Genomic DNA, 23,464 nt, shown 5'->3' with positions numbered 1-23,464 from the left:
AGACGTACACGAGGTCAAGGAGGTAACGGTAAGCCCAACAAAACCTGCCGCTCCTTCGGGGGTCAGCGCTACACATCTTTACACTCCTAATCATCCGAATTTTGGTGTTAAATATAGAGATTGCCTACAACTAGGGGGCGCTCTCAGATATCGCCCTCTGAGGGTTGCATTGCTCTCAGCAGGTCGGCTGACTCATAGACTTGTATTGTGAGAGGGAGCAGTAAAGCGCAGTCACTGTGCGGTGCTGCAAAGCAGGAGGCAGAGGATGAGCATGTCATGAGGGTACATGGCTGCCCCCGGGGCGGGCACTATACACGGGTACAAGGACATCCTAATAAGATTACTGACATCACAGCGATCCCCTTCATATGTACTGCACCCCCCATTCCTGCTATTAGGGAGAGGAAGAGGAAAGTGTCGCCATCTTGTGGGGTGATACAGAAAGCAGCAAACTTCCATTCCTGTAGGGGACATAAATGTGTCACTTCTGATCACTTCAAATCAGGGGCAGTCCCTCCAATTCAGGAAGTCCCTACAAATATGGGAAAGTCTCTCCAAATCAGGAAGTCCCTCCAAATCCGGGACAGTCCCTTAAAATCAGGAAGTCCCTCCAAATCCGGGACAGTCCCTCCAAATCAAGAAGTCCCTCCAAATCCGGGAAAGTCCCTCTAAATCAGGAAGAACCTCCAAATCAGGAAGAACCTCCAAATCAGACGCAGTACCTCCAAATCCGGGACAGTTGGATCGGCTCACATCTCAGGCGCACCACAGACAATTTTTAGGGGATCCCAAACCTGTTCTTTGTATTTCTGATCTGTACAACCAAACTGACAGACATTCATTATTATCAAGAATGGTGAAGCCACTTTAGTTAAAGTTTCATCGTTTTTATTATTTCATCTTCTCATACATAGACAGGAGAATCGTCCTACAAAGTGCCAAAGACTGAAATCATCAGCTAAGCCTCCATATAATATGGCTGCTGGTTTCGGGACAAGGCGAAGAGGCCACAGTGTGCTGCCCACAGGCTGTGGACTAGGTGGCAGGTTCTGCCCTTTTTGCCCATGAAGCAGCAACCCCTTCTGCCCACCCCTTGGCCCGGCCATGATGGCCACCCATGTGTTAGTGTAAGCATGGAGAGTTAGGATAAGATAGGACACACCCACCATGATGGCCACCCACAGGATATGATGACCCCAACAGGACACACCCACCATAATGACTTCCATAGGACACACCCACCATGATGACCCACCATAGGACACACCCACCATGAGGGCCTCCCTCAGGACACACCTACAATGATGGCCACCCTCAGGACACACCTACAATGATGGCCACCCATAAGACACACCCACCATGATGGCCACCCATGTGTTAGTGTATGTATAGAGCGTTAGGTTATGATAGGACACACTCACCATGAGGGCCACCCTCAGGACAAACCTACAATGATGGCCTCCCATAGGACACACCTACAATGATGGCCACCCTCAGGACACACCTACAATGAGGGCCACCCATAAGACACACCCACCATGATGGCCGCCCTCAGGACAAACCTACAATGATGGCCTCCCATAGGACACACCCACCATGAGGGCCACCCTCAGGACACACCTACAATGATGGCCACCCTCAGGACACACCTACAATGAGGGCCACCCATAAGACACACCCACCATGATGGCCGCCCTCAGGACACACCTACAATGATGGCCACCCATAAGACACACCCACCATGATGGCCGCCCATGTGTTAGTGTAAGTATAGAGCTTTAGGTTATGATAGGACACACTCCCCATGATGGTTACCCATAGAACACATCCACCATGATGGCCACCCATAGAACACATCCACCATGGTGGCTGTCATGGACTTTGTGCTGCAGGAGAACTATTGCCTGGAGAACTCTGTGTGTTAATGTGTTTTTAAGTTATCCAGACAGGGCTGGTCACGAGTTGCTTTTGGCTTCTTATGCATAAGGTCCTATGGGGGAACCGGACTGTCTACAGTGGTCATTGTGATGATAATAGGATTAGCTCTACTGTCTAAGGTGACCTTCGTCTCAGATAACGGGAGTAGCCCTTATCTGATGATTTGCTGTATAAATTCAGTGCATTTCTAAAAATAAAGCACTTCATTTTCTGATGTACTCCAAGACTGGCGTTGCCTGGTTCTTGGGGTACTATAGCCAAATCCATTGGTCTCGTGTTCCAGGACTTGGGAAGCAGCTTTTGGCGGAAATACCCAACAGACAGAATGTCTGGACTCTGTCACACTGGACTCTGTGACAGTGAGAGTCTACCATAATGGCCACCCATAGATCCCACCCACTATGAGAGTTGGGTCATGGTAGGACACACCCACCATTATGACCGCCTATAGGACACACCCACTATGATGGCCACCCATGTGTTGATGTAAGCATGGAGAGTTTACCATAATGGCCACCCATAGATCCCACCCACCATGAGAGTTGGGTCATGGCAGGACACACCCACCATTATGACTGCCTATAGGACACACCCACTATGATGGCCACCCATGTGTTGATGTAAGCATCTAGAGTCTACCATAATGGCCACCCATAGATCCCACCCACTATGAGAGTTGGGTCATGGCAGGACACACCCACCATTATGACCGCCTATAGGGCACACCCACTATGATGGCCACCCATGTGTTGATGTAAGCATGGAGAGTCTACCATAATGGCCACCCATAGATCCCACCCACCATGAGAGTTGGGTCATGGCAGGACACACCCACCATTATGACCGCCTATAGGACACACCCACTATGATGGCCACCCATGTGCTGATGTAAGCATGGAGAGTTAGGCTATGATAGGACACACCTACCATAATGGCCACCCATAGATCCCACCCACTATGAGAGTTGGGTCATGGCGGGACACACCCACCATTATGACCCCCTATAGGAAACACCCACTATGATGGCCACCCATGTGTTGATGTAAGCATGGAGAGTCTACCATAATGGCCACCCATAGATCCCACCCACCATGAGAGTTGGGTCATGGCAGGACACACCCACCATTATGACCGCCTATAGGACACACCCACTATGATGGCCACCCATGTGTTGATGTAAGCATGGAGAGTTTACCATAATGGCCACCCATAGATCCCACCCACCATGAGAGTTGGGTCATGGTAGAACACACACAGTCTCTCAGGCAATGAAGGAGCTGATGAAGCTCAGACAGGTTGTCCATGGTGTAGCACGACCATGGGATGCAGCAGAGCGCTGGTGATGCTCCTTTGTAGGTTCTCTGTGAGGTGACACCGGCATAGTGAAGGTGTCACATATCTCAGTACAGGATGTCCTCGAAGCGAAGCTGTAGGAACTGCAGGAGCGGAGGAGGTAAAGGCAGCTTGGGCAGAACCCGAGGCATCCGGCCCTCCAGGTGCGAGCGCAGAGCACAGCGACAGAGATGCTGAAGAGAACGCGGACTGCGGGACAGCGAGAAGACCGACTGGAAGAACTGGAGATGTTTCTGTGAAGGACAAGACATAAAATTAGACAAGAAATCATAGAGAATCTCAGAGGCCGTATATATATATATATATAACACCAAGAGTTCAAACCCAAACTCCTATGTGCCGTGCAGACAGTGTGCTCAGTTCTGTCTACCAATGGCTCATGGGTGGCAATAGACAAACACCTAAAATATCTGTAAATCTACAAACAATAAGAATTGAAGGTTTGCACCGAGTCTTGAGAAGAAAGAGAAAGCCCACCACATGAAATCTCTCCCTTGGCTCGATGTATACAAAGGAACACGACCAGGCTGATGATATGAGGATGAGATTGGCACAACCTTAAATGAACCCGGAGCTGAGCCCCGGTACTTCGAATGATTGGCGCGGTGCCAATGGAGAAATGGACAACAAATGTGATGCCTTTAATTAAATGACACCTCTGAAAAAAAGAATGAAGTAGCACAGGTGTGTCTGTGAAGGTCCTCATCGTATACAGTGGGGAAAAAGTATTAAACCCCCACCAACCAACAATAACCCTTTCCCCAACAGACTGGCTACTAGGGATGAGCCGAACACCCCCCCTCCCCCCCCCCCCGGTTTGGTTCGCACCAGAACCTGCGAACTGACCAAAAGTTCACACAAACGTTAGAACCCTATTAATTACAATGGACTCGAACGTTCGAAATCTAAAGTGCTAATTATAACGGCTATTGTCCTAAAAAGGGTTTGGGGACCCCGGGACCTGCCCCAGGGGACATGGATCAATGCAAAAAGAAGTTTTAAAAACTGATGTTTTTTTTTTTGTGGAGCCGTCATTTTAATGAAGCATAAAGTGAAAAAAAAAAAGTGAAATATTCCTTTAACCACTTTCAGCCCCGGACCATTTTGCTGGTCAAAGACCAGACCACTTTTTTGCGATTCGGGAACTGCGTCGCTTTAACTGACAATTGCGCGGTCGTGCGACGTGGCTCCCAAACAAAATTGATGTCCTTTTTTTTCCCCCACAAATAGAGCTTTCTTTTGGTGGTATTTGATCGCCTCTGCGTTTTTTTTTTTTTTGCGCTATAAACAAAAATAGAGCGACAATTTTGAAAAAAAACGCATTATTTTTTACTTTTTGTTATTATAAATATCCCCCAAAAATATATAAAAAAAACATTTTTTTCCCTCGGTTTAGGCCGATACGTATTCTTACGTATTTTTGGTAAAAAAAAAAATCGCAATAAGCGATTATTGATTGGTTTGCGCAAAAGATATAGAGTTTACAAAATAGGGGATAGTTTTATGGCATTTTTATTAATAATTTTTTTTTTACTAGTAATGGCGGCGATCAGCGATTTTTATTGTAACTGCGACATTGTGGGGGACACATCGGACATTTTTGACACATTTTTGGGACCATTGTCATTTATACAGCAATCAGTCCTATACAAATGCAGTGATTCCTGTGTAAATGACACTGGCAGTGAAGGGGTTAACCAGTGGGTGGCAGTGTAGGGGTTAAGTGTTCCTAGGGGTGTGTTACTAACTGTGGGGGGGTTGGGCTTTCATTTAGTGAACACTGATCTCTGCTCCAATCACATGGAGCAAAGATCAGCGTCACTAGTTGCTAGGCAGAACGGGGAAATGCTGTTTACAACGGCATTTCTTCATTCGGCCGCCCCGTGAGACGATCGCGGGTATGCCCGCGGCGATAGAGTCCGCGGGAGCCGCGACCGAACTCACGGGGGTCCCGACCAGCACGGGAGCGCACCGCCGGCGGCGTGCTCCCAATGGCAGGGCAGCAAATTTAAAGGGACGTACCTGTACGCCCATTTGCCTGCCCGTGCCATTCTGCCGACGTACATCGGCGTGCGCTGGTCGGGAACTGGTTAAATATTGGAAGCAAAGCGAAGCTGACACTGTCCCTGCCTATCCTGCTCTCTATGAACGCTGCAACACACTACACAAGGCCGCCGCGCTGGCAGCCTTATATAGTGTGGGGCGTGTACTAAACCCCCTGAGCTATAATTGGCCACAGGCATCCAACCTGTGGCCAATTATGGCTCTCCTCGCTGCCGGCGCTGTGATTGGCCAAGCATGCGGGGTCACAGTGCATGCTTGGCCAATCATGAGCCAGCAATGCACTGCGACTGGCGCAGTGCATCGTGGGCCGTTCGTATCACACGAATTTGATGCGAACAGCCCACAAAGTTCTGTTTTCGACGAACGGACGAATGGCCGATGTTCGATTCGAGCACCGGGCTCATCCCTACTGGCTCCAGTAGGTGCTCATGTGGTACACAGATCAGTCCTGTCAATGTAAGAAGGTTCTCCTAACGACAACTCGTTATGTGTATAGAAGACGCCTGTCCACAGAATCCCTTCCCTCCAATCCTCACCATCATGGGGAAGACCAAAGATCTGTCAGAGGACGTCGGGGAGAAGATTGGAGACCTGCACAAGGCTGGAATGGACTACAAGACCATCGCCAAGAAGCTTGGTGAGAGGAGACGAGTGCCGGAGAGATTATTCACAAATGGAAGAAATACAAAATCACCATCAATTGTCCTCAGTCTGGAGCTCCATGGAAGATTTCTCCTCATGGGGTGAGGATGGTCATGAGAAAAGTGAGGGATCCGCCCAGAACTACACAGGGAGGAGCTTGTGAAGGATCTCAAGGCAGTTGGGACCCCAGTCACCAAACACACCATTGGTGACACAATACACCGCCATGGAATGAAATCCTGCAGCCCCCGCAAGGTCCCCCTCCTCAGGAAGACACCTGTACAGGTCCCCCTCCTCAGGAAGACACATGTACAGGTCCCCCTCCTCAGGAAGACACATGTACAGGTCCCCCTCCTCAGGAAGACACATGTACAGGTCCCCCTCCTCAGGAAGACACATGTACAGGTCCCCCTCCTCAGGAAGACACATGTACAGGTCCCCCTCCTCAGGAAGACACATGTACAGGTTCCCCTCCTCAGGAAGACACATGTACAGGTCCTCCTCCTCAGGAAGACACATGGACAGGTCCCCCTCCTCAGGAAGACACATGGACAGGTCCCCCTCCTCAGGAAGACACATGGACAGGTCCCCCTCCTCAGGAAGACACATGTACAGGTCCTCCTCCTCAGGAAGACACATGTACAGGTACCCCTCCTCAGGAAGACACATGTACAGGTCCCCCTCCTCAGGAAGACACATGTACAGGTCCCCCTCCTCAGGAAGACACCTGTACAGGTCCCCCTCCTCAGGAAGACACATGGACAGGTCCCCCTCCTCAGGAAGACACATGGACAGGTCCCCCTCCTCAGGAAGACACATGTACAGGTCCCGCTCCTCAGGAAGACACATGTACAGGTCCCCCTCCTCAGGAAGACACATGTACAGGTTCCCCTCCTCAGAAAGACACATGTACAGGTCCCCCTCCTCAGGAAGACACATGTACAGGCCCCCCTCCTCAGGAAGACACGTGGACAGGTCCCCCTCCTCAGGAAGACACATGTACAGGCCCCCCTCCTCAGGAAGACACGTGGACAGGTCCCCCTCCTCAGGAAGACACATGGACAGGTCCCCCTCCTCAGGAAGACACATGGACAGGTCCCCCTCCTCAGGAAGACACATGTACAGGTCCTCCTCCTCAGGAAGACACATGTACAGGTACCCCTCCTCAGGAAGACACATGTACAGGTCCCCCTCCTCAGGAAGACACATGTACAGGTCCCCCTCCTCAGGAAGACACATGTACAGGTCCCCCTCCTCAGGAAGACACATGTACAGGTCCTCCTCCTCAGGAAGACACATGTACAGGTTCCCCTCCTCAGGAAGACACATGGACAGGTCCTCCTCCTCAGGAAGACACATGTACAGGTTCCCCTCCTCAGGAAGACACATGTACAGGTCCCCCTCCTCAGGAAGACACATGTACAGGTCCCCCTCCTCAGGAAGACACATGTACAGGTCCCCCTCCTCAGGAAGACACATGTACAGGTCCCCCTCCTCAGGAAGACACATGTACAGGTCCCCCTCCTCAGGAAGACACATGTACAGGTCCCCCTCCTCAGGAAGACACATGTACAGGTCCCCCTCCTCAGGAAGACACATGTACAGGTCCCCCTCCTCAGGAAGACACATGTACAGGTCCCCCTCCTCAGGAAGACACATGTACAGGTCCTCCTCCTCAGGAAGACACATGTACAGGTCCCCCTCCTCAGGAAGACACATGTACAGGTCCCCCTCCTCATCACCACCTACAAGAAACGTCTGACCTCTGATCACCAACAAGGGTTTCTCCACCAACTACTAAGTCATGTTCTGCTTGGGGATCAAATACTTATTTTACTCCATTTATAACATTTGTATTGTGTGTTTTCTGGATTTTTGGTTGATCTTCTGTCTCCATCATATAAAATACACCTCTGATAAGAATGATAGACCCTTCATTTCCATGTAAGTGGGGAAAACTTACCCCATCTGCAGGGGAGACGATCGTTATTGCCCCCCCTGTAAGTAGGAGTAGTTAGTCACAAATTACCGTTCTGTAAAGTTTTGTATCTTCTCCAAACTCCTTATTCTGTTCTTATGAGTGTCAGGAAGTTCCCCCAACATTTATATCCAATCAGGTAACACCAACCTTTTCATCCATCCAATCACCATGGAATGTGTAGATGTTGATTTATTTCCAAGGTCAGGATGGGAAGTGTGAAAGTCGTGGAGAGGGTGCGGGGAGGAGGGGGGAGGGGGATATATACATAAGACACGAGGGGGGAGGGCACTTTTGTGGCCAGTGGAAAAGATATATGACCGTGACATTGATAAAGGGTTCTTTACTGTAAGAGCTCTGACCATGTGGAGTTGACGTCACAGGAAGACCTTTTTTTGCTGACTCAGTAGATGACTTCACACACGGCTTTATATATATATTTATATACCTTGACTTCTTGTGAGATACGAATGTTCTCCCCGGAAGTCACAATTGTCCATAGGGATCAGGAAGGAAGTGCTCCCTGCTGGATCGGACATTATAAGGGTTTTCCGCCTTCTTTGGGTTTAATCTATTTTTACGTGGATGGACCCGTGACTTTCCTCCACCTTTGTAACTATATAAACTTTTAAATTTTCCTGGAAGATCTGATGGTACAAATGTTTGACAAGGTGGGAGGAACATACCAAAGGAAGCTAGGCTTGGAGTGGTGGCACTCTGGGGATACACAGATGGGTGGCACATTGGGGGTAGACAGATTGGTGGCACATTGGGGGTACACAGATTGGTGTCACACTGGGGGTATACAGATGGGTGACACACTGGGGGAGCAGGGATTGGTGGCCCAATAGAGGTACACGGATTGGTGGCACACTGGGGGTACACAGATTGGTGGCATAATAGGAGTACACTGATTGGTGGCACACTGAGGGTACATGGATTGGTGGCACACTGAGGGTACATGGATTGGTGGCACACTGGGGAAACACAGATTGGTGGCACACTGGGGGGACATGGATTGGTGGCACAATAGGGGTGCACAGATGGGTGGAACACTGGGGGTACACAGATTGGTGGTAAACATGGGGTACACAGATTTGTGGTAAACATGGGGTACACAGATTTGTGGCACACTGGGGGTGCACAGATTGGTGGCACACCAGGGGGTACACAGATTGGTGGCACCCAGGGGGTACATTGATCGGTGGCACACTGGAGGTACACAAATTGGTAGCACAAAAGGGGTGCACGAATTGGTGGCACACGGGTTGGTGGCACATGGGTGTACACAGATTGGTGGTACATGGGAGTGCATAGATTGGTGGCACACGGGGGTTGCACGAATGGGTGACACAGGGGGGTACACGGGTTGGTGGCACATGGGGGGTGCATGGATTGGTGGCACATGGGGGGGAGGTACACAGATGCTGATGTTTGGGCAGGAGGAACCATACTTCCACCCAACTAGAATATACCTTCAGCTGTCTCTCCCAAACCTTACCTTTATGCCATGGCTGAACCTTGGGCCAAAGTTCTGACAATTCCGGGTAATTTCAGTGCTTGCCGCTAAGCTTTTCTCCGCACATTCTTATTGGTCCGTCACTATGATAAGCCGCTTCCCTGACCAATAGGAATGAAAGAAGTAGGAAGGGGTAGACAAGCACCAGCAAATGTTGGAGGTTTGCAATGACCAGAGATTCGGCGGTGACTGGAAGGTTTGGGGGGGCTGATGCAGGTAGGTGAACTTTATACCTACAGAATTATTTACCCCCCAACAAAGTCTCTTTAAACCTTAAAAAAAATAGAATATGATGTATTTCCACCATTCCTCCAGAATTAGCAGTTCTAGTTCTAGTACGAGAGAGACGGGGACAACTCAGAAGACATGAGAGGGGGAGGAGTCATTGAGATGTCCTCTATGGAGATGAAGGGTCCCTCAAGGTGGGGGACATGAAGAGGTCCCCTCGCTATGGACTTTGTCTACCTCTATGTGGAGGACATGAGGGATGGACAGACCTGTTGTTCTTCTTCTGGTACCACCTCGGCCCAGTCTTCTGATCCTCGCAGCTTACTGTACGTGTTCAGCAGAACTTCCACCGTCCGCGGAGACTTGTAACAATAACGCAGAACCTGAAAAAGGACCTTCGTGTTATTACTTCCAGAAGGAAGCAGATTTCTAGACATTCCTCATAAAAGTGTATGTATCCTCTAGTATCCTGTACCCAACGTATACGCTACCAGGGCTGGTGCAAGGATCGTTGACACCCTAGGCGAAAACCTAATTTTGCCGCCCATGACTCCACCTTACCCTGCCCTTGCTACACATGACCTATCTGACCCCTACACTGACCCCCTGACACATAAACTAATCCACCTGACTCCTACTTCCTGCACTACTCACATCACACTGACCCACCTGGCACCTACGCTGACACCTACACATACCCGGAAAACACATACCCTGACACATACAATGGCACTGAGGCATACACTGACATGACACATTACACTGACATGACACATTACACTGACATGACACATTACACTGACATGACACATCACACTGACACGACACACTGGCATGACACATACACTGACACATCACACTGGCATGACACATACACTGACACGACACACTGGCATGACACATACACTGACACATCACACTGGCATGACACATACACATCACACTGGCATGACACATACACTGACACATCACACTGACATGACACATACACTGGCATGACACATACACTGACACATCACACTGGCATGACACATACACTGGCATGACACATTACACTCACACGACACATTACACTGACACGACACATTACACTGACACGACACATCACACTGACATGACACATACACAGACACATCACACTGACATGACACAGACACATCACACTGACATGACACATACACAGACACATTACACTGACATGACACATACACAGACACATCACACTGACATGACACATACACAGACACATTACACTGACATGCCACATACACAGACACATCACACTGACATGACACATACACAGACACATCACACTGACATGACACATACACAGACACATCACACTGACATGACACAGACACATCACACTGACATGACACATACACAGACACATTACACTCAGGGCTGGTGCAAGGATCGTTGACACCCTAGGCGAAAACCTAATTTTGCCGCCCCCCCCGGCTGCGCCCATGACTCCACCTTACCCTGCCCTTGCTACACATGACCTATCTGACCCCTACACTGACCCCCTGACACATAAACTAATCCACCTGACTCCTACTTCCTGCACTACTCACATCACACTGACCCACCTGGCACCTACGCTGACACCTACACATACCCGGAAAACACATACCCTGACACATACAATGGCACTGACGCATACACTGAGGCATACACTGACATGACACATTACACTGACATGACACATACACAGACACATACACTGGCATGACACATACACTGACACATCACACTGGCATGACACATACACTGGCATGACACATTACACTCACACGACACATTACACTGACACGACACATTACACTGACACGACACATCACACTGACATGACACATACACAGACACATCACACTGACATGACACATACACAGACACATCACACTGACATGACACATACACAGACACATTACACTGACATGACACATACACAGACACATCACACTGACATGACACATACACAGACACATCACACTGACATGACACATACACAGACACATCACACTGACATGACACAGACACATCACACTGACATGACACATACACAGACACATTACACTGACATGACACATACACAGACACATCACACTGACATGACACATACACAGACACATTACACTGACATGACACATACACAGACACATCACACTGACATGACACATACACAGACACATCACACTGACATGACACATACACAGACACATCACACTGACATGACACAGACACATCACACTGACATGACACATACACAGACACATTACACTCAGGGCTGGTGCAAGGATCGTTGACACCCTAGGCGAAAACCTAATTTTGCCGCCCCCCCCGGCTGCGCCCATGACTCCACCTTACCCTGCCCTTGCTACACATGACCTATCTGACCCCTACACTGACCCCCTGACACATAAACTAATCCACCTGACTCCTACTTCCTGCACTACTCACATCACACTGACCCACCTGGCACCTACGCTGACACCTACACATACCCGGAAAACACATACCCTGACACATACAATGGCACTGACGCATACACTGAGGCATACACTGACATGACACATTACACTGACATGACACATCACACTGACACGACACACTGGCATGACACATACACTGACACGACACACTGGCATGACACATACACTGACACGACACACTGGCATGACACATACACTGACACGACACACTGGCATGACACATACACTGACACGACACACTGGCATGACACATACACTGACACGACACACTGGCATGACACATACACTGACACATACAATGGCACTGACGCATACACTGAGGCATACACTGACATGACACGACACACTGGCATGACACATACACTGACACGACACACTGGCATGACACATACACTGACACATCACACTGGCATGACACATACACATCACACTGGCATGACACATACACATCACACTGGCATGACACATACACTGACACATCACACTGGCATGACACATACACTGACACATCACACTGGCATGACACATACACTGACACATCACACTGACATGACACATACACTGGCATGACACATACACTGGCATGACACATTACACTGACACGACACATTACACTGACACGACACATTACACTGACACGACACATCACACTGACATGACACATACACAGACACATCACACTGACATGACACATACACTGGCATGACACATACACTGGCATGACACATTACACTGACACGACACATTACACTGACACGACACATTACACTGACACGACACATCACACTGACACGACACATACACAGACACATCACACTGACATGACACATACACAGACACATTACACTGACATGACACATACACAGACACATCACACTGACATGACACATACACAGACACATCACACTGACATGACACATACACAGACACATCACACTGACATGACACATACACAGACACATTACACTGACATGACACATACACAGACACATCACACTGACATGACACATACACAGACACATTACACTGACATGACACATACACAGACACGACACATTACACTGACACGACACATCACACTGACACGACACATACACAGACACATCACACTGACATGACACATACACAGACACATCACACTGACATGACACATACACAGACACATCACACTGACATGACACAGACACATCACACTGACATGACACATACACAGACACATTACACTGACATGACACATACACAGACACATCACACTGACATGACACATACACAGACACATCACACTGACATGACACATACACAGACACATCACACTGACATGACACATACACAGACACATCACACTGACATGACACTGACACACATCACACTGACCTACCTGACTCCTACTTCCTGCATTACTCACACACAAACCCCCTCTATACAGCTCAATGGATCCATCCTCCTCCTTACCTCTGCTCTTTGATGCTTCCTTCAGCGACCATCATCCGGGCCTCTCCGACTCCTCCGCACTGCCAGGGCCGTCCACCCGCTCCGCCGGGGCCACACCAGCGCCGCCATCCATCCGCTCCGCCGGGGCCACGCCAGCGCCGCCATCCATCCGCTCCGCCGGGGCCACGCCAGCGCCGCCATCCATCCGCTCCACCTCCATCATATTCCCGCCGGGACCAGGCCAGGCAGCGCCGTCAACCCCGCTCCATGCAGGAGGTCAGCTGACCGACCTCTCGAAGCTGAGCCCCGCCCCTCCGCTGCACTCACACAGACACACAGCGCCGCTCCAGAGGGACAGGCTGGAGCAAAGGAGTCCCGGGGCGGCGCTGTGAGATGACTACGGTGGGGGCGCTCAGCGGGAAACATGGGGGATTGGTGGCGCTGGTGGAACACCACAGGGGGGGCGAGAGAGCAGAAGAGGAGCTCACACTGGGCAGAGGCCGTAGTTGCGCCCTAGGTGGTAGTGCGCCCTAGGCGACTGCCTACTTCGCCTAGTGGTAGCGCCGGCCCTGTACGCTACATGGAAAGGGGATATAGGAAGACCATGCGCCCCCCCGAAGATACCAGGTGATATGATCTCAACATGAGGGGTATCTAGTTAGGGGGACCCATCATGGCATAGCTCCTTGTTGATCAGGACAAGGGCCTCTTCCTCACAACCCAGACCTGATGGTTGGGAAGGGCCTGCAGATGAGGTGCTTCTTGGAATCTGGAAACCCCCTTTCATTATAGTCCAGTTTAGTCTCTAGGGTCTGGTACAGTACAGTCTAGTCTCTATGGTCTGGCAGAGTCCAGTCTAGTCTCTAGGATTTGGTACGGTCCAGTCTAGTCTCTGGGGTCTGGTACAGGTCAGTCTAGTCTCTGGGGTTTGGTAGAGTCCAGTCTTGTCTCTAGAATCTGGTAGAGTCCAGTCTAGTCTCTAGGGTCTGGTTCGGTCCAGTCTAATTTCTAGGGCCTGGTAGAGTCCAGTCTTGTCTCTAGGGTCTGGTTCAGTCCAGTCTAGTCTCTAGGGTCTGGTAGAGTCCAGTCTAGTCTCTAGAGTTTGGTACGGTCCAGTCTTATCTCTAGAATCCAGTCTAGTCTCTAGGGTCTCGTACGGTCCAGTCTAGTCTCTAGGATCTGGTAGAGTCCAGTCTTGTCTCTAGGGTCTGGTTTAGTCCAGTCTAGTCTCTAGGATCTGGTAGAGTCCAGTCTTGTCTCTAGGGTCTGGTTTAGTCCAGTCTAGTCTCTAGGATCTGGTAGAGTCCAGTCTAGTCTCTAGGGTCTGGTTTAGTCCAGTCTAGTCTCTAGGATCTGGTAGAGTCCAGTCTTGTCTCTAGGGTCTGGTTTAGTCCAGTCTAGTCTCTAGGATCTGGTAGAGTCCAGTCTTGTCTCTAGGGTCTGGTTTAGTCCAGTCTAGTCTCTAGGGTCTGGTAGAGTCCAGTCTTGTCTCTAGGGTCTGGTACAGTACAGTCTAGTCTCTATGGTCTGGCAGAGTCCAGTCTAGTCTCTAGGATTTGGTACGGTCCAGTCTTATTGCTAGAATCTGGTAGAGTCCAGTCTAGTCTCTAGGGTCTGGTACAGTCCAGTCTAGTCTCTGGGGTTTGGTAGAGTCCAGTCTTGTCTCTAGAATCTGGTAGAGTCAAGTCTAGTCTCTAGGGTCTGGTTCGGTCCAGTCTAATTTATAGGGCCTGGTAGAGTCCAGTCTTGTCTCTAGGGTCTGGTTCAGTCCAGTCTAGTCTCTAGGGTCTGGTAGAGTCCAGTCTAGTCTCTAGAGTTTGGTACGGTCCAGTCTTATCTCTAGAATCCAGTCTAGTCTCTAGGGTCTGGTACGGTCCAGTCTAGTCTCTAGGATCTGGTAGAGTCCAGTCTTGTCTCTAGGGTCTGGTTTAGTCCAGTCTAGTCTCTAGGATCTGGTAGAGTCCAGTCTTGTCTCTAGGGTCTGGTTTAGTCCAGTCTAGTCTCTAGGATCTGGTAGAGTCCAGTCTTGTCTCTAGGGTCTGGTTTAGTCCAGTCTAGTCTCTAGGATCTGGTAGAGTCCAGTCTTGTCTCTAGGGTCTGGTTTAGTCCAGTCTAGTCTCTAGGATCTGGTAGAGTACAGTCTTGTCTCTAAGGTCTGGTTCAGTCCAGTCTAGTCCCTAGGGTCTGATATGGTCCAGTCTAGTCTTTAGGGTCTGGTACAGTCCAGTCTAGTCTCTAGGGTCTGATATGGTCCAGTCTAGTCTTTAGGGTCTGGTACAGTCCAGTCTAGTCTCTAGGGTCTGATATGGTCCAGTCTAGTCTTTAGGGTCTGGTACATTCCAGTCTAGTCTCTAGGGTTTGATAGAGTCCAGTCTTGTCTCTGGGGTCTGGTTCAGTTCCTTCTACTGTCTAGGGTCTGGTACGGTCCAGTCTAGTCTCTAGGGCAGGGATCTCCAAACGACGGCCCTCCAGCTGTTATAGAACTACACGTCCCATGAGGCATTGTAAAGCTCTGACATTCACAGACATGACTGGAGGGCCATAGTTTGAAAACTCCTGCTCTAGGGTCTGGTAGAGTCAAGTATGGAATCTGAAGTCCAGAATAGTAATACATAATATATTTCAGGGACTTTCCCTTACAAAACAAGGTTACCAATGATAAAAGTAGAAGGGCTCACCTTCGGCCATCATGAGATAAGTAAACCATGTATTCCTCTTATTTGTGTCTCTATGTACCTTGTGATTAATTAGCGATATGTCAGAAGGGTACATCACAAAGCAGTTGTTCTGGTGCAGTGGTACCATAACCCTTCATTCAAACTACACGCCCCGGGAACATCCAGAACTCCTCAGTAAAGGGCTGTTTCATGTTAGGATTAGTAAAGTCGTATCTCTTGGGAGGTATCATCTGTGTTGTGTAGAGCACCATTGTAGGCGGACATTGAGTATTTGGCTACTAAATGGGGCCATCTTTGTATGTCTGTGAATGACCTTCAGATTTATGTTTGCTTTGTACCGTCCAGATACTTAAAATCGTACAATAACTCACCTTGACGAGGGACCCTGGCCACACCCGAATGGCCCCATGATTCAGCAGTGCCCGCACAATGAGTTCTGGTTGGTTCTGAAGCTTGTATGAGGTCACCTGGAGAATGTTCTGCATGGCAGTGTTTCCACTATAGCTCATGGTGTTGACCTCTGCCCCCTTCTCCAAGAGCAGCTCCACCACCTGAGGATTGGCACTTTTACAGGCCAAGTGTAGAGGGCTCTGCTGGTCCTTGTCCCGGCTAAGAATGTCAGCTCCATGCTGTATAAGATGCCAACACACCTGGTAGTACCTGTCCAAATCCTGAGGTCCCTGAGGGTGACTACAGGCAACACTCAGTGGAGTCTCCCCATTTATACTTCTCCTATCAACAGCAGCTCCATGACGCAGGTAAAGGTCAACGTGTTGCAGCAATCCATGCTGAGCTGCCACATGGAGAGGGGTGAACTCCTCGTCCTCCGTCTGCCGGTTCACATGGGCTCCATATTGGAGAAGAAGCTTGGCGCAGCTTGTAGAAAGAAGACAAATCAGTGAGTCCTCACATACCACGGGACACAACTAGAGTCCATTCATCATCATCATCATCAATGAGGGATCTGATCCCTCGTCCTGCAGAAGAGAAGCTCTAACCCAATACTTTCGAGAAGCTCTAACCCAATACTTTCGAGAAGCTCTAACCCAATACTTTCGAGAAGCTCTAACCCAATACTTTCGAGAAGCTGTAACCCAACACTTTCGAGAAGCTCTAACCCAATACTTTCGAGAAGCTCTAACCCAACACTTTCGAGAAGCTCTAACCCAACACTTTTGAGAAGCTCTAACCCAACACTTTCGAGAAGCTCTAACCCAATACTTTCGAGAAGCTCTAACCCAACACTTTCGAGAAGCTCTAACCCAACACTTTCGAGAAGCTCTAACCCAACACTTTCGAGAAGCTCTAACCCAATACTTTCGAGAAGCTCTAACCCAATACTTTCGAGAAGCTCTAACCCAACACTTTCGAGAAGCTCTAACCCAACACTTTCGAGAAGCTCTAACCCAACACTTTCGAGAAGCTCTAACCCAACACTTTCGAGAAGCTCTAACCCAACACTTTCGAGAAGCTCTAACCCAACACTTTCGAGAAGCTCTAACCCAACACTTTCGAGAAGCTCTAACCCAACACTTTCGAGAAGCTCTAACCCAACACTTTCGAGAAGCTCTAACCCAACACTTTCGAGAAGCTCTAGCCCAACACTTTCGAGAAGCTCTAACCCAACACTTTCGAGAAGCTCTAACCCAACACTTTCGAGAAGCTCTAACCTAACACTTTCGAGAAGCTCTAACCTAACACTTTCAAGAAGCTCTAACCCAACACTTTCGAGAAGCTCTAACCCAATACTTTCGAGAAGCTCTAACCCAACACTTTCGAGAAGCTCTAACCCAACACTTTCGAGAAGCTCTAACCCAACACTTTCGAGAAGCTCTAACCCAACACTTTCGAGAAGCTCTAACCCAACACTTTCAGAACTGAAGACAAAACGTTTTTCTTTTCATTTTGGATGGAGTAAGGGAAGCAGTGGCGACCCGTCCATAGAGGGCTTATGGGAGCCGCCTCCCCTATCAATGCGTCCGACCCCCTGATCTACATATCAGTGGTGCCGGACCATGGATTCCAATGCCGCTGGGTGTTTTTTTTTTGAAGCACTTGATTAGAGCCAGAGGTTCTGACAGGCTTCAAAAAAGGGTGATCTCTGAGCGCACCCAGTTGTGTGACGATAAGCAAATTCATTTCCGCTATTATCACACTAAAGTTCCTCCCCGCCAATCAGGAGGCAGGTCTGTGAGACCTGTTTCACGATTGGCCAAATCATCAGGTGATCCTATTGGATGCCTAGTGCTTTGGCAGAAGAGGAGACGCACGGCGGCAGGGGAATCTGGAGGAGCGGACACTCGAGCCGCCGTGGCCACTGCCCGCCACCCAGGAGATGAGGACACCACAGCCCCGCCACACAAGCAGGTAGATGCCGACCGCTTGTGTTGGGGGGGTTGTTCTGTTTCATTGGCACCGCACCGTGGGGGGTGTTTGTTTTTTGTTTGCCACCACCCAAAAGAAGAACCCACCAGCCGCCACTGAAGGGAGGGTTATAACCTCTATCAAGTGTCCCATCTGTGAGGTTTCTCTTCACTTACTGAACCAAAACACAAAGTGAGGGAATCCCTGGTTTTTTGTCCCCCATTGGAAGATAGTCAAACTGTTCCTGTTCTGGTGACAACCCACAATTTGGAATTTTCTTTTAGTCTCAGTGATAACGGTCACTGGGACAAATAGAGGGGATGAATCTCCGTAATGGGGACACCTGGCAGGGGGTCTAATCCCTCCTCACTCCATCCAAGACTAAAAAGGAAGTTTTACCTTTAGTTATATTGGGAAACTCCTCCCACTAAAAATAGACACAACATAAATAACTGGCACACGATCCATTCTGTACTGTAATGTTATGTGATCTGCAGCCACTCAGATATTCTACAGCCTGATTACAATATAGCGCCCTGGGGTGATTCCAATATGGCGCCCTGGGGTGATTCCAATATGGCGCCCTGGGGTAATTACAATATAGCGCCCTGGGGTGATTCCAATATGGCGCCCTGAGGTAGATGAAGAATGAACAAAACTCTGGACAGCCGCACTCCCATATAGCGCCCTGGGGTGATTCCAATATGGCGCCCTGGGCTGATTACAATATGGTGCCCTGGGGTGATTACAATATGGCGCCCTGGGGTGATTACAATATGGTGCCCTGGGGTGATTCCAATATGGCGCCCTGGGGTGATTACAATATGGTGCCCTGGGGTGATTCCAATATGGTGCCCTGGGGTGATTACAATATGGCGCCCTGGGGTGATTACAATATAGCGCCCTGGGGTGATTCCAATATGGTGCCCTGGGGTGATTCCAATATGGCGCCCTGGGGTGATTACAATATGGCACCCTGGGGTGATTCCAATATGGTGCCCAGGGGGATCTGTACCAATGGCCTGTAGACATCACCCTCCAGTGTCTCCTGTGTAGTGGGAACAAATTCTATCCTCCTTTTGACTTCATGATTGTTGCAGCTCAGTGACTCAAAATGTAATGAAGTGATAGGATCATGTGTGGGAGTCGGGCAATTAGTATTTTCAGTAGGAGATCAGTAATGGTGGAGACCTCCTGGCAGATTCCCTTTATAATGCTGAGAGAACTATCTGTTCACCACCAGAGGGGCCATAAACTAATTGGGAGCCGATGGATCTATATATACACCTATAGAACACCTTTGGGATGAATTAGAGAGGAGACTGCGAGCCAGACCTTTTCATCCAACATCAGTGCCTGACCTCACAAATGCTCTTCTGGAAGAATGGTCAAACATTCCCTTAGACACCCTCCTAAACCTTGTGGACGGCCTTCCCAGAAGCGGTGAAGCTGTTATAGCTGCAAAGGGCCAACTCAATATCGAACCCTCCGGACTAAGACTGAGGGGTCATTAAAGATCATGTGTGTGTAAAGTCAGCTGTCCCAATAATTTTGACAATATAGTGTATGAGGTCATTATGATAATGTCAGCTTTGTCCCTCTCACAAACGCCAATTTTTATGTCCTCATATTAATGGTCATTGGACAGCTCTACACAGACAGGGAAGAAGACTCACTGTCCAGGATGGGGGCCCAATATCTGGAATGGTGGGATGTCCTCATATTAATGGTCAGTGGACACCATTGAAGAACACTCACTGTCCAGGATGGGGGCCCAATATCTGGAATGGTGGGATGTCCTCATATTAATGGTCAGTGGACACCATTGAAGAACACTCACTGTCCAGGATGGGGACCCAATATCTGGAATGGTGGGATGTCCTCATATTAATGGCCAGTGGACACCATTGAAGAACACTCACTGTCCAGGATGGGGGCCCAATATCTGGAATGGTGGGATGTCCTCATATTAATGGCCAGTGGACACCATTGAAGAACACTCACTGTCCAGGATGGGGGCCCAATATCTGGAATGGTGGGATGTCCTCATATTAATGGCCAGTGGACACCATTGAAGAACACTCACTGTCCAGGATGGGGACCCAATATCTGGAATGGTGGGATGTCCTCATATCAATGGCCAGTGGACACCATTGAAGAACACTCACTGTCCAGGATGGGGACCCAATATCTGGAATGGTGGGATGTCCTCATATCAATGGCCAGTGGACACCATTGAAGAACACTCACTGTCCAGGATGGGGACCCAATATCTGGAATGGTGGGATGTCCTCATATCAATGGCCAGTGGACACCATTGAAGAACACTCACTGTCCAGGATGGGGACCCAATATCTGGAATGGTGGGATGTCCTCATATCAATGGCCAGTGGACACCATTGAAGAACACTCACTGTCCAGGATGGGGGCCCAATATCTGGAATGGTGGGATGTCCTCATATTAATGGCCAGTGGACACCATTGAAGAACACTCACTGTCCAGGATGGGGACCCAATATCTGGAATGGTGGGATGTCCTCATATCAATGGCCAGTGGACACCATTGAAGAACACTCACTGTCCAGGATGGGGACCCAATATCTGGAATGGTGGGATGTCCTCATATCAATGGCCAGTGGACACCATTGAAGAACACTCACTGTCCAGGATGGGGGCCCAATATCTGGAATGGTGGGATGTCCTCATATCAATGGCCAGTGGACACCATTGAAGAACACTCACTGTCCAGGATGGGGGCCCATTATCTGGAATGGTGGGATGTCACTACCATCTATCTCTAATAAATAACATAAATGGGTACAGACCACCACAACTTACTGGTAGGACTCCGGCTTCTGGCAGTAATGGAGAGGGAAAGTCCCATCTTGGGATTCCATGTTGGGATTGGCGCCATGTCTCAGTAGGAGCCTCACACATTCGCTGTGGCCATTTTGGCAGGCTCCGTGTAAGGGGCTCTCCCCACTGGGGGAAAAGTCCACTTCAGCCCCCTTTTTGAGGAGGAGCTGGAGGCAATCAGAGTAACCACGACTGGCAGTCACATAGAGGGGGCAAGTATATTCCTCTTCATATGTCAAAGACCATATTCCTGAAAGAGAGAAAAGAGAGTTAGGAGTCCAAGCCGATCACATCCCACCCTGCCCATACTAGGGCTCTTTATAATCTCATCTCCTGAATTCTGGCCACTCATTATTCTGATGACATACTCAGGGCCGTAGTGTTGTAGCGATAGTTCCTCCATTCCTCCACATCGCTTGTATCAAAAACAGAGTTGGAGTGAATGCAATCATCAGGGACTTCCAGCAATTGGTGGATAGCGGCAGTGTCCCCTGAGAGGAGTGACACCCAGAAATCCAGGGCTGAGCCCTCTGCCTTCCGAGTCACAATCACTCTGGACATTCTCCAAGGATCTGCAGACAGAGCAGGAAAGAGGTCAAGTCAGGTGTCAGTCTGTCGCCGAATGTGTGGAGACCAACAGGAAGTGGTCGAGAACCCGACGTGAAATGCATGGAGTAGACATGTGCAATTCCTTTCGGAACTAATCGAAATTTGTTCGAATTTTGCCTCTTTCGGAGATTCGGGATGCATCCGAATAAAAAGATAATAAATTTCAACAAATACGAAAGAAATTATAGCAGATTTAATGAATGAATTCGACATGATTCAGTAATTTGTTAAAGATCTAATGAAACAAAAGGTCAACTCGAAGTAAATCTTACAGTCCAATCAGCTGATTGATTTTGTGCCGGAGGTTGGATTACCGGCCAACAGGGCTGGACTGGGACAGAAATTTGGCCCTGGACTTCATCCAGACCAGCCCACTTACATTTTGAGTGTCCCATCACCAGCCCCCCTTACATCAGTGTCCCATCACCATCCCCTTACATCAGAGTGTCCCATCACCAGCCCCCTTACATCAGAGTGTCCCATCACCAGCCCCCTTACATCAGAGTGTCCCATCACCAGCCCCCTTACATCAGAGTGTCCCATCAGCAGCCCCCTTACATCAGAGTGTCCCATCACCAGCCCCCTTACATCAGAGTGTCCCATCACCAGCCCCCTTACATCAGAGTGTCCCATCACCAGCCCTCTTACATCAGAGTGTCCCATCACCATCCCCTTACATCAGAGTGTCCCATCACCAGCCCTCTTACATCAGAGTGTCCCATCAGCAGCCCCTTACACCAGAGTGTCCCATTACCAGCCCTCTTACATCAGAGTGTCCCATCACCATCCCCCTTACATCAGAGTGTCCCATCACCAGCCCCTTACATCAGAGTGTCCCATCACCACCCTCTTACTTCAGAGTGTCCCATCACCACCCCTTACATCAGAGTGTCCCATCACCACCCCCTTACATCAGAGTGTCCCATCACCACCCCCTTACATCAGAGTGTCCCATCAGCACCCCCTTACATCAGAGTGTCCCATCACCAGCCCCCTTACATCAGAGTGTCCCATCACCACCCCCTTACATCAGAGTGTCCCATCAGCACCCCCTTATATCAGAGTGTCCCATCACCATCCCCCTTACATCAGAGTGTCCCATCACCAGCCCTCTTACATCAGAGTGTCCCATCACCACCCCCTTACATCAGAGTGTCCCATCACCAGCCCCCTTACATCAGAGTGTCCCATCACCATCCCCTTACATCAGAGTGTCCCATCACCACCCCCCTTACATCAGAGTGCCCCATCACCATCCCCCTTACATCAGAGTGTCCCATCACCATCCCCCTTACATCAGAGTGTCCCA

At 49.4% G+C, this 23,464-nt stretch overlaps 1 protein-coding gene across 2 annotated transcripts in view; it reads right to left on the bottom strand.

The window, feature by feature from the left end:
* Nucleotides 1-866: 866 nt before the first annotated feature.
* ASB10 (ankyrin repeat and SOCS box containing 10) overlaps nucleotides 867-23,464 on the bottom strand; it is a 36,655-nt gene continuing 14,057 nt past the window's right edge. The window contains exons 1-5 of one of the 2 annotated variants that reach the window (XM_077493679.1): nucleotides 21,915-22,154; nucleotides 21,529-21,796; nucleotides 16,698-17,202; nucleotides 9,992-10,105; nucleotides 867-3,524 (exon numbers count right to left, since the gene is read on the bottom strand). In XM_077493679.1, the coding sequence (XP_077349805.1) occupies nucleotides 3,339-3,524; nucleotides 9,992-10,105; nucleotides 16,698-17,202; nucleotides 21,529-21,796; nucleotides 21,915-22,107 (1,266 nt within the window). In that variant the 5' untranslated portion in view covers nucleotides 22,108-22,154 and the 3' untranslated portion in view covers nucleotides 867-3,338. Of the gene's footprint in view, nucleotides 3,525-9,991; nucleotides 10,106-16,697; nucleotides 17,203-21,528; nucleotides 21,797-21,914; nucleotides 22,155-23,464 lie in introns of those variants that run through there. The other variant, XM_077493678.1, reaches the window with a different exon arrangement.

Source organism: Lithobates pipiens, unplaced genomic scaffold (genome assembly GCF_037356315.1).
Source record: "Lithobates pipiens isolate NorthernLeopardFrog02 unplaced genomic scaffold, aLitPip1_a1.2 Scaffold_19, whole genome shotgun sequence".
NCBI classification, from domain to species: domain Eukaryota; kingdom Metazoa; phylum Chordata; class Amphibia; order Anura; family Ranidae; genus Lithobates; species Lithobates pipiens.
The sequence above is the reverse complement of the archived record's forward strand: the minus strand, read 5'-3'. Positions and strand labels throughout refer to the sequence as shown.